The sequence below is a fragment of the Cricetulus griseus genome, chromosome 6 (genome assembly GCF_003668045.3).
Source record: "Cricetulus griseus strain 17A/GY chromosome 6, alternate assembly CriGri-PICRH-1.0, whole genome shotgun sequence".
Taxonomy (NCBI): Eukaryota; Metazoa; Chordata; class Mammalia; order Rodentia; family Cricetidae; genus Cricetulus; species Cricetulus griseus.
Genome location: NC_048599.1, coordinates 65,870,560 through 65,883,283, shown reverse-complemented (window position 1 = coordinate 65,883,283; position 12,724 = coordinate 65,870,560). Strand labels below are relative to the sequence as shown.

At 43.4% G+C, this 12,724-nt stretch overlaps 1 protein-coding gene and 1 non-coding gene across 2 annotated transcripts in view; both read left to right on the top strand.

Annotated features, from left to right (window-relative positions):
* Positions 1-707: 707 nt before the first annotated feature.
* The window catches only part of Aven (apoptosis and caspase activation inhibitor), a 135,187-nt gene continuing 123,170 nt past the window's right edge, over positions 708-12,724 (top strand). The window contains exons 1-2 of the mRNA XM_027420892.1: positions 708-770; positions 2,292-2,666. Of these exons, the coding sequence (XP_027276693.1) occupies positions 708-770; positions 2,292-2,666 (438 nt within the window). The remainder of the gene's footprint in view (positions 771-2,291; positions 2,667-12,724) is intronic.
* LOC113836440 lies at positions 6,600-6,726 on the top strand. Its single transcript, XR_003486647.1, has one exon. It is a non-coding gene; the product is annotated as a small nucleolar RNA SNORA11 (small nucleolar RNA).

Genomic DNA, 12,724 nt, shown 5'->3' with positions numbered 1-12,724 from the left:
TTATTAAACTGTAGTTTGTAATTTTTTTTTTTTTGAGACAGGGTTTCTCTGTGGCTTTGGAAGCTGTCCTGGAACCAGCTCTTGCAGACCAGGCTGGTCTCGAACTCACAGAGATCTGCCTGCCTCTGCCTCCCAAGTGCTGGGACTAAAGATGTGTGCCACCACTGCCCGGCTTGTAATTTTAAAATGGAATGGAACAAAGCTTTTTATCAGGAGAATGTAGATAACCTTGACAGCATACACTTAATGAATTGACTAATGTAAAACAACTAAAATTCCTCAAAAAATTAAAACATGTTTACAAGTAAATGTGGCCACAATAAAAGCAAATGCAGACATTATTGACCTGAACTCATTTTGTTCCTTTGTCTCTAGATATTTTATCCAGAAGGCTTAAGCGTTAAACAATTATAGATCATTTTGTTCATAATTTTCAGACAGGGTCTGTCACTGTCATGGCTAATTTTGTTTGTGATCACACCATGGCAGGGGACCCTCAACTGAAGAGTGGCCTTCATCAGATTGGCATTAGAGCCTGTCTGTGGGGCATTTTCCAGATTGCTGGTGGGTGTGGGAGGGTCAAGCCCAGCCCACTGTGAGTAGCACAATCCTTAGGCATGTGGGGCTTGGCTGCATAGGAAATAGAATGTAGCTGAGGGGCTTAGAGGACCAACCTTTGGTTACCAGAACCCACGTGGCAACTCACAATGACTTGTTTGGCTCCAGTTCCAGGGAATCCAAAGCTATCTTTTGGTGTCTATGGGTACCAGGTATTCAAACGGTGCACATAATACATACAGGCAAAACACTCATACACATACAATAAAGTAGTTTTTACAAAGGCAGCAGAATGAGCCTGGAAACAAATCAGAAAGCAGGATTTCTCTGTGGTTTCTACTTCAAGCTCCTGCCTTGAGTTCCTGCCCTGACTTCCCATAATGATAGACTGTAAATTGGAAGATGAAATAAACCCTTTCCTTCCCAAGTTGCTTTTGCTCATGGTGTTTATGACAGCAACAGAAAACTAAGTAGGACACTCACAGAACCTGGAGCTCATAGATTTGGCTAGGGTGGCTGGCCAATGAGCCACAGGTGTTTACCTGTCCTCACCTAAGGTGCACAGTTAGGCTTTTTATGTTGGTGCTGGGGATTTGAGCTGAGCATTTTCCCGACTGAGCTATCACTTCAACCTAAGGTTTATGTTTTCAATCTGGGATCCAAATAGGAGTGCAGTAGTTTCCACCAGGGACTGCATGAAGGGATTGCCAGTGTACAATGATAGCTGGTGAGTTTTAAGTGCTTAAATACTGTAATCTCTCAAGCTGACAAACCTTCAGAGGTCTCCTCATCTTTGTAGGTTCTCCCACTCCCTCACCTCTTAGCTGGACTAGCTCCTGTAGCTGGGGTGTCTGTTTCTCCTGAAAAGCCTACATCTAGCTTTGGTATTGAATCTCTCACTGCATTCAGTTCACAGTAGCAAAAATCATGTTTATATAACTATTTTCCTTGTGAGTTCAGGACTTTAGGGCCAATCTCTCTTTTAAATTCTGGACATAAGTGTTGTACACAATTAGAAGTGAGATATGGCTATTAGGAAGTGCCATGAAAGGTCAGGATGAAAGTGACACTTCTTTTGCCAGTTGATTTTCATCCTTTGCTTTCATTACTCTTTATTTTTTTGGTCTTTTGAGACAGGGTTCCTGTGCAGCTCTGGCTGTCCTGGAATTCATTCTGTACACCAGACTGGTCTTGAACTCAGAGATCCAGCTGCTTCTGAGTGTTGGGATTAAGGACACACGTGCTTTCGCCATTTTTCATGTAGCTTCCCTAAGACAGAATTAACCTTGGCTGCTGCTTTTTTTTTTTTTTAAACCCGTGCCAAACTTAGCACTCTACCACTGAGCTCTCTTGTGCCTTTCTGAAACTCTCCTGCTACCCTAACTAGCCAAGTCTTGCTAGATGAGTTAACCTCTCTAGGGCTGTTTCCTCACTGAAAAATAAGGGAAACACGAGTACTTATGAGAAACAAACGCTCAGTAAATATGAGTTGCAGCAATTATGTTTACAAGTATTTTTCAAGTACCTTTCCACTTTCCCAGCCTCCTCTCCACCCACTTGAGCTGCTGTCCACACCTGTCACGTGGGACTCACCCTAGACCCATACCTCCTTCCTAAATCCTGATTTTAAAATGATTATTAGGAAGTTGACTAAACAACTCATTGCACATCGCGGGTTCGGTGTTATGCACACACTCGCAAGAATTAAGAGCGATCACACAAAGTGACTTTAGAGCGTCCTTTCATTACAGATCACTCCTGCGGTCCCCGCCCCGGCCCGGCCCGCACCCGGATCCCCGGGGCCCGTGCTCGCTCGGCCGCTTCCGGTGGGGCCTGCGCTCTCGGCGGCGGCTCGCGCGCTCCCTCGGCGGGCGGCCTCATGCAGGCGGAGCGCGGGGCTCGAGGCGGCCGTGGCGGCGGGGAGGCCGGGAGCGGCCCGGAGGGGACGAGAGCGGGCCGGAGCCGCGGCGCGCGCTGGCGAGAGGAGGCTGCGGGGACGGAGGCGGCCGGCGGGGCGAGGCCGGGGCTTCCGCGGAGGCCGAGGAGGCGGCGGCCCGCGAGGCGGCCGCCGGGAGCCCGGAGGCCGCGGCGGCGGAGCTAGCACGCGGGTAAGGGGCGCGGGATGCTGCGGCAGCCAGCTGGCGTGCAGCATGCGCGAGCCACGGCGCCTGCGCGGGACGGAGCCCGGGCGGGGGCGCGTGGACGGTGCACGCGCAGCCCCTGGCTGCTTGCGGCCCAAGGACTAGGCGACCAGTCTCCGGGTTTAGTGGGCGCCGGGGTCTCATAGTCTGATGATGTCCCGGTTACCACGAGTTGTCACTGACTTTATCCCCTGCGAAGCGGGCTGGGAGTGATGTCCCCCTGGGTGCATGAGCCCAAACAGATTTGCTCAGAGAAGTGTTCCTGTGTCCTCTGTTTCCTTTATCCCATCCCAACATTGCCTAGGCAGCAGTTTCTGGTGTCACCTACATCTGGATGGAGGGACCTGGGGAAGATGATGTCTTCATTTTGGGTTGGATTGGTGATCTCCAAAACTTTAACACTTTTTGGTTTCATATTTCGTCTTGCTGAGAATACCATTCTGGGTATCTAAAGATTGACCAGCCTTCCCGAGGCTTCTCTGTTCTCAGATCTTATGGTGGGCACATTAGAGCCTTAAATCAGGATTAACTGCAGAGCCCTGAAAGCCAAACAGTCGATAGAATTCTGGCTGTGTAAGGATCATTGTCCAGCTGCCCGATTCCATACAGTAAAATTCTTTGCTTTCCCACTGGATGATTAGACTGCAAATGGAAACTACTTCTAGATATGTACTACTCCAAAGAACTTACTTGGGAACCAAGAGGCTCTGAAATCATTCCTTCCTAGGATGGGCGGTATGAGCCCTGAGCTTACTTAGGCCAGTCACCTTCACTGAATACCTAGGTGAGGCATTAACACGATGCTTGATGCAATCATTAACTTCATAAAATGCAATAGTTTGCTTAGTATTTATTTTTTAGAAATATATTAGAGTGTGTGGGTGTGTGTGTAGGGTGCACATGGGTGGAGGTCAGAGGACAACTTTCTGGAGTCTGTTCTCTCCTTGCACCGTGGATTACCAGAATAGAATCCTGGTCATTAGGCTTGCACAACAAGAGCTTTTACTCATTGAACTATATTGCTGGCCCCAAAATATATATTAAAATTTAAATGACAAATAGTAACTATACATTTATGGAGTATAAAGTGGCATTCCAACACATAGATACAGTGTTTAGTGATGAGATCAGAGGAACTTGATGAACTTGTTAGAAATGTATTACTCCATTGTGTTTGTGTCCTGGCTAGTCTTATGTCATTTTGACATATTAAGCTAGAGTTATCTGAAAAGAGGGAACTTCAATTGAGAAAATGCCTCCATAAGAGGCATAAGAAAATCCCTTATTTTTCCTAATTAGTGATTGATGAGGTAGGACGTTTTGTGGGTGGTTTCACCCCTAGGCTAGTGGGCATCTATCTGCATACATGGCATATACTTACATGCACACACACACAAATATGTAAATAAAATAAATAAACCTGAGAATGCAAGTGTTTCTTATTCATACTGACTCCAGTTCCTTTGGATAGTACCTAGTACTTACTGGAAGAAAATACCCAATGTCTTCTCACTTCTGCAAGCATTCACAAAGGTATATATGCTTGAATACACAGATACACTACATACACAGACACACATGTACACACAGTGGGGTGTGTGTGGGGGAACTTTTGAGTGAATTTTTCATATATCTTCCCCCTCATGTTTAAGTATATTGTAAGGCTGTATAGTGAGTGATACTGGTAACACATCTAGCTCTTTGAATGTTAGCAGACTTTATCCATATTTATATGGTGGGTGTATATGTCTGTATTCACTTAAAAAAAGAAGTGAGACAAAGTCTCACTATGTAGCCCAGGCTAGCCATCATCTATGCTACCATTCCTAGTCTGGCCACTTTTTAGTTACTTATATCCAATAAAAAGCAAGAAAGCTGTAAGTTATGGTACTAAGCAAAGTGGAATTTTGAAGGCATATTTGTTTGTTTGTTTATTTATTTATTTCTCTGTTCAGGAACTCACTTTGTATATCAGGCTGGCCTCAAACTCAGAGATCTGCCTGCCACCACTGCCTGGCTTGAAGGCATATTTATTTATTTATTTATTTATTTATTTAATTTTTTTTTTTTTTTTTTTGGCTTTATAACTACTCCCTGGCCTGGGTAGTAAACAATACACTAGTTATTGCTAGTTCTTACACTTTGTAAAAGGCAAATGTCTGGCTCTGGTGTTCAGCCTTAGAGCCTGATTGGTGTCACATCAGGTCTTGGCAGATGTCTAAAGCTTGTTCTCAGACTCAAATACCAACCGCCAGGAGTGTTTTTCCCTTTTCTGAAAGACTGAAGCTGGCTTGGCTAGAAGCTGAATGTGCTTAAATGCCCCAACAGAAAATTCCTTTAGCATTACACGATAAATAAATGACCAGGTTACATAGTGAGTTCCAGGACAGCTGGGCTACATTGTGAGGAAAAGGCATGACATTCTTTCTTGTCATTGTGAGCCATTGCATAGGCATGAGGTGTCCTGTGTAGCTCTTCTTGTTAACAGTGTGCTGTTCTGAAGTATGATTTCTTCCACTGGCCATTATTTCACCCACGTATTTCCATAATCTACACAGATAATTCACCCTCAAACTGTTTTACTTATTCAGAGGAAACCATGCACACTACCATGTCTATAAGCTTACATCTAAGATATTTTAAAATCAGATACTTTAAAGATAATACAATTCCCAGCATATTCTGTGCATTTGTTACTTAAAGCATGGAGCGGGAAAGCATTTTAACGGCTGAGGATGCAGCTCTGTTGATAGTATTGCATAGCTTGCTTAAGGCCCTGGGTTTGGTTCCCAGCACCACATAAACCCTGGGTATGGCGTGGCACACCTTACCAGAACTCAGAACTGGAGGCAGGCGTTCAGAAGTTACACAGTAGCTAGAGGCCAGTGTAGGCTACATGAGACCTTGTCTCAACAACAGCCATAGAAGCATTTAAAATAAAACAGTCACACTATTTTTTATGAATAAATGGTCGTAAATGCTGTAGTGATTGATACTGACTTCATACATTTAAAAATCACATCAATAAAGACTTCAGCAGTAAAAACTTAGCTGTTCCTTAAAGCTTTCAACTCATTTTCTTCTCACATTTTCCTCATAACTTTATCTGGGGTAATATATTTTATGCCAGAAAATTATTTAGTAGTTACCCTTTACTTTCTATGTATGTTCTTGCACTTCAGATTCTCCATCTCCCCAGTGCCAGGATTTCTGAGTGGTAGAGGCATTTTATTAACACAGATGTAGTTAGGATGACAATATCAAATTCATATGTTATTTTAGATATTCAATTCTACAATAGTTAAAATTTCTGTATTTTTGAAGTCGAGTTACTAACACCAAGAGATTTTGTTAACTGATGTGTATTTTTGTGAGAAAGCCACTGTGGATAGGGACCGATATGTTCTTCAGTGTAAACGGATCATTATCATTTGTGACTGGGAACAATTAAAACTATTCCACTAGTGAATACTTAAAAATGTGCTGTGTGAATTTCATGTGTGTATGTATGGAGTTCCTTGGGCATCTAGGATTGTGCTGTCATGGTTTCTGTCTGTTCATTTAACCTGTGTTCTTTGTGCGATTATTGAAGTGTTGGGTTCGGTGTGTACTTCCCACACTCTGGAGTGTGGCTTCCTTAGAACTGTGGAGTGACAGCACTTCCTCAACACAAGGTCTGACTAAAGGACTTTCTTTTTTCTTCCCTTGGATTGTACTCAGCAAGGTCTCTTGTTCTACAGCCCAGGCTGTCCTGGAAAATGAGATTGTAGCTTGAGTTGGCCTTGAACACTTTATCCTCTTGCTTTAAGTGCTGGAATTATAGGCATTTGCCATCAGGTCTTGAAGGACACCGCTCCCCACAAGAAACAAATACTACAGTTGAAAGCAAATCTGTAAATTGGGGTGTGCTCAGAGCAGGGGGTCTGAAGAATGGCCCCGCTGTTTATAACACACCCAACAGAATCTGGTCATTGTGTGAGGAGGGTTAGGAATGTATTGCCTTCCTCTGAGCAAATGCCCTACACATTGAGAAACAAACAAAATAAAACCAAGAAAAATAAAATTGTGTCTTTTAACTAAACCAAATGAAGAGCAGCTGGTTGTGTTAACTCCACCTCCAAAGTCCCTTTCTAGTTCCAAAACAATGAACAGAAAGAATCAGGTCCAGGGCAGGAGGTGTAACTAGATGTGAGAACATATGCCTGGTCTGAAAAGGGCCTGGGTCCTGTCCTTAGTGTTGAGAAGACGTTCGGTCTAGTCCTAGATACCTAGATACCTAGATGCCTTGAACTGTGCTTGCTGTCAGCTGGGTGAAACCAGCAATCAAAGCACAATTCTAGCTGTGAACAGCAGGTGGGGCCAGTGGCACATTACTTGGTTAATGGCAGTAACATTCACGGAGCAAACATGACTGACAGCAGGCAAACAGGGTACGCCACCAACGCCCTGCTAAAAAGTTTTCATTTTGTGTCTTATTTGTTCATGGCCCTATTTTACTCGAGTACCATTTCCTCAAAGTACATAAATGCTGAGCTCCCCCAACCCTTTCTCCCTGCTTTCCCCTCATGTTAGTTCCCTTTGTTCCTCAGTGTCCTTTCTTCCATACAATTTCACAGACACATATGATTTTATATATCTATGAAAATCTAAAACCCACGAATGAGAGAAAAAATGTTTTCTTTTTTATGGTTGAAAGAATTCTATTGAGTGTATACACTGGATTTGCCTTATCTGACTCTGTGGGGGAAACTTTTGGTGGTAGGGTTTTACTTTTGGGGGATGAAAGACATTCCCCTGCCTGATCAACAGCGTGCATATCGGGGCCAGACTAGTTGATAACTGTGTGTGTTTAATGCAGCTGAGGGTATTTTATCTTCCCCCCCCCCATTTTAAAATTTAAATTAGAAACAAGATTGTTTTACATGCCAATCCCAGTTCCCTCTCCCTCTCCCATATGTCTAGGCTGAGAGAGTATTCCTCTATATGGAATGGGCTCCCAAAGTTCAGTCATATGCTAGGGATAAATACTGATCTACTACCAGAGGACACATAGATTTCTGAGACCTCCTCACTGATCCACATTCAGGGGGTCTGGAGCAGTCCCAGTTTCAGCAGTGCTGGTTTCCCAGTTATCAGTCTGGGGTCCATGATCTCCCCAATGTTCAGGTCAGCTGTTTCCGTGGGTTTCACCAGCCTGGTCTTGACCCCTTTGCTCATCACTCCTCCCTCTCTGCAACTGGATTTCAGTTCAGTTGAGTGTTTAGCTGTGGGTGTCAGCTTCTACTTCCATCAGCTGCTGGATGAAGGCTCTAGGATGGCATATAAGTTAGTCATCAATCTCATTATCAGGGAAGGGCATTTAAGGTAGCCTCTCCACTATTGCTTAGATTGTTAGTTGGTGTCATCCTTGTAGATCTCTGGACATATTTCCTAGTGCCAGATTTCTCTTTAAACCCATAATGGCTCCCTCTATTATGGTATCTCTTATCTTGCTCTCCTCTATTCTTCCCCTGGCTCAAACTTTCTGCTCCCTCATGTCCTCCTCTCCCCTCCTCTTCTCCCCTTCTCATTCTCCTAGTTCTCTCTCCCGTCCCCCATGCTCCCAATTTGCTCAGGAGATCTTGTCCCTTTCCCCTTCTCAGGGGAACCATGTATGTCTCTCTTATGGTCCTCCTTGTTTCCTAGATTCCCTGGCGGTGTGGACTATAGGCTGGTAATCCTTTGCTCTATGTCTAAAATCCATATATGAGTGAGTACATACCATGTTTGTCTTTTTGTGACTGGGTTACCTCTCTCAGGATGGTTTCTTCTGATTCCATCCATTTGCCTGTGAATTTCAGGATTCCATTGTTTTTTTTCTGCTCCATTGTGCACATGTGGGTATTTTATCTTTAATATGGCATTTCCAAATGGAAATGTTTCCAGAAACTGGAGGGTAACCTCCAGGCCTGGAGTGTTACCATGTTTCTGAATGTTAGTATAATTTTACTTATTAATGCATATTGGGGTTCAGAATCAAAGTAGAACATATATCCACAGAATACACCATATGAAGTAGCAAGCTTTGGGAAGTGTTAATTTCTTTTGGGATTTTAGCATCTTCTGATATATTGATTTTTATTTAGTGTACACTCTTATTTTCTGGATGGTAGAAATAGAATTTACACATGTAGTGACTCTTTTGGTGCCAAAGCCGCCTGCCTACAAAACTTCCATTTTATCCATCATTTCCTTAAATATACATTTCTTTAGTTATTAATTTTATTTATTTGTATGTGTGTGAGTATATGCCAAGTTTGTACTGATACCCATGGGGGCCAGAAGAGGTATTGGATCCCGTAGGGCTAGAGTTATGGGCTAATGTGAGCTGCCTGACTGGTGTGCCAGGAGCCAAACTTAGGTCCTTAGCAACTGCTGAGCTCTCTCTCCAGTCTTACATTTATGTCAAAGAACAAGTTATCCAGGTGTGGTGGGTGGCACAGCCTGGAATCCTAGCACTGAGAAGGCTGAAGCAGGAGAGTCATTAGTTTTTGTTCTGCTGAAGCTCCTCTTGGCTTTTTCAGCTTTATTCCTTGTGCTCCCCCCCCCCTTTTTTTTCTGTTTCTTTTACTTTTTTGGCTCCTAACTAACATAAGCTGGAGTCACCTGGAAAGAGGGAGCCTCGGTTGAGAAATTGCTTCCATCAGATTGCAAGTCATGGCCATGGAAAGCAAACAAGTCAGTAAGCAGGGTTCCTTCATGGTCTCTGGTTCCTGCTCTGCTTGAGTTCCTGTCTTAGTTTCCTTCAGTGGTGGGCTGTGATCCAGATGTGTAAGCCACATAAGCCCTTTCCTCCTCTAGTCGCTTTCAGTCGTGGTCTTTATCATAGCAATAGATTGCAAACTAGGGCATTCCTCTTGAGAGTGTAGGATACAATTCAAGTTTAGCGGCCTCATAGTTACCAGAAAGCAACACTAGAATTTACTTTGTACTTTTTCCCCAAGGAGTATTTGGACGTTCTCATTGAGGATCTAGGGAATGTGGAATTAAATGTTACTTTGGATTTATGTGAAGCAGAGGTCAATAATCTCATACTTATGCCAAAAATAAGGCCAAACAGTGCTGCTGGCACTGCTAACTCCCACATTGGAGTACCAAAGTGCACTGCACTGTGGCTCAGCTTCTAGGCATTTGGCTTGCCTTACCTACCCACCACACTGATCCTGGGATTTGCATTTTGTCCTGCTGGATCAGGAGCTTTGAGAAAATCCACCTTTCTCTAATACAAGGTGAAAGCTTTATGCTTTCCTCGGTGTCTTTGCTGCCCTTTCTTTTAATTAAAAGATTTTCCTTCCTAATGTTGGAAGAGCTTCCTAAAGGTCACACTGGGAAAGAGCTGCAGAAGGGAGATGTAGATTGCAGGACTCTGTCCTGTTGTAGGGGAAATAGTCTCTTGAAATTTTTGAAAAGTGCCTTTTCTTATTTTATTTTGTTTTATTCTTTTGTTTCTCTATTCCAGTAGGGACAGGAAAGGAAAGATGTCTTCTAATGTATTGCCATGGTGCCATGCAGTTAAGGATCAGTTCAATCAGAGGTTGTGTCAGGCAGCCGCCCTCCATATGCTGTGCACTGTGTAACAAAAGTAGGTTTGAAGAATCATGCATGTACTTGCCTTCACACGAACAACACCTTTCCTTCTAGTTACAAAACACTTGTGATTGATTAAACTCTCTATATAAGGGAGGGTTGTGCAGTTGTGCAGCAGTTGTTGCTTGATTTCTAGGACTTTGGGAACTACTTCTAAGAGTTCTGTACTTCTTTCTTTTCTCCTCTCATTAATGCCGTGTGTACATGATCTTGATGAAGAAATGATTTTAACATGAAACAAATGTAGCCAGCCCTCAAAGCAGAAAAGGCAGACCTTTTATACACCAGCCACCAAAGGAGACTGAAAAGGAGGACCAATTCAAGAGGAGCTTCACATGCTGGGAAGCCAGCACCCTTAAAAACACAAAGACTTTTGACGTAATCGGTATAGTGGTGTGTTCTTCCTCGTTTGGTCAGTGTGTATATATGACTGTCACCCTTGGAAGATGAGAATTCTGGCAGATCTGTTTTTTCTTTTGTGTGAAATGGCAAATCCAACAGCCTTTGCTGTTTAGATTGAGTTTAACCTTTGTCTAAGAAGACAGCTGAAAGGCTGTGTGTCCTGGCTCTGTAATAGCTGGCATGTGCAAGGCCAGCAGGTTAGTCTCTAGCAACAGGAGGGGAAAATGTTATATAGATACTGTATTTGAGTTTTGTCACAAGGAGACTATGATTATAATTTGATCAAGGGTCCAAATGATGTGGTGGGACCAGTCATGAAGACACTCAGGTGTCAGGGAAGGGCAGAAAGAACTGTAGCTCACTCTGAGCCCTTAGGTGGTGTGAGGAGGGGGCACCTTAGCACAAGGTGGAGTTAAACCTTAGCAAGCATAGGCAGAGTGAGCTGTAGCTTATTGTTTTGTCTGCCTCCTCTCCCTCCCTGCCTCCCTCCTTCCCTGTCCTTCCTTCCTTCCTTCCTTCCTTCCTTCCTTCCTTCCTTCCTTCCTTCCTTCCTTCCTCCCTCCCTCCCTCCTTCCTTCCTTCCATAATTTGTTAACAGTTGATTTCTGTTTTAGTTTGCTGTCGGTAGTTTTTGATAATTTTCTGTGACTTGAATCTTGGCTGTTTCAGTGATTGCCAGGGTGAGTTTCACTGAGTAAGTTTTGGGGTCTGAGATCTGTTCACTTGTGTGGTTGGTAAATTTTGGAATGGGGGCATGATCTATTTCAAATAGACTTCATGTGTATTCATATAATTGATTATGTGTAAGATCCTGTCTACTCTCCAGGGCATCACTGAAGTTAAATGAGATCACCGAATGAAAATGAGTTTGGAAGATGTATGATTTGGGGATGTAGCTTGCCAAGCATACAGGAGGCCTTGAGTTCAGTCCTCCAGCCTTGTTCACGTTCTGGCTCTAGCCAGTTAGTCTCCCTCCTCTCCATTGGTAGTCATGAGAACTTTCACAAGGCCTTTAGACACTAAGATAGTTTACATTTTTTTCTTTTTCATTTTAGTCTCTATAGCCCTAGGTTATTAGGCTTGAACTTACTGACCTTGAACTCCTTAGCTTTTATAAAGGCATGGGTGACCACATGTAGAGAAAATTATTTTTTTCACACTAATATTTTGCTCAGTGAAGAGACATATTTACACATCAAAGTATTTTCATTGTGCTTCTGCCTATAAGACCTTTGAAAAAGCTCCTCCCTGAACCTTATTTCATTTCTAAAGCCCAGAGAATTCAATAGAAAATGGATGTTCTATGAGAAAGAGTCTTGCTTCAGCCTAATTGTCATTTTGCCTCCTCGGATTTATATCATAGAGGAAACTTATAAAACCACCAGTAGGAAAGTCTCCCTTAAAAATGGAAAAGAAAGCTGGTTGTGGTGGCAAATACTTATAACGCAGCTCTCAGGAGAATTGCTGTTAACTTTGAGGCTAGCCTAGGCTACACAAGACTCTGTTCCCCGTACCATTACCCAATACTAAAGCTCCAATCAGATGCACTGAAAAAAATTAAGAATCTAGCCAAGCCTGGGGATGCAGGCTGGTAATCCTAACTACTCAGGAGGCTTAGACCAGAGAATCTCAAGTTCAAGGCTTTTGTGGGCATCTTGGTGAAACTCTGCCTGCCTCAAAATGAAAACTAACAAAAGGCAGTAGGTACAGGTGGGTGTTAGGGTATGTAGCTAGCATGAGAGAGGCCTTAGATTCACCCCAGTTTTGTCAGAAAAAAAATTAAGAATCCAAACCTTGCACGGCAGTGTTTGCCTTAACCCCAGCATTTGGGAAGCCTGGGCCAGGAGGATCTGGAGTTTGGGGTCAGTCTGGGTTACTTAGTGAGGCCATCTCAACAATAGACTCCACTGAAGCTGATTGTGCATTGACTGAAATGTATCAACACAGACAAGAACTGCAAGAAGACATCATGATCCTTAATTTGCAAGGGTTGCCAG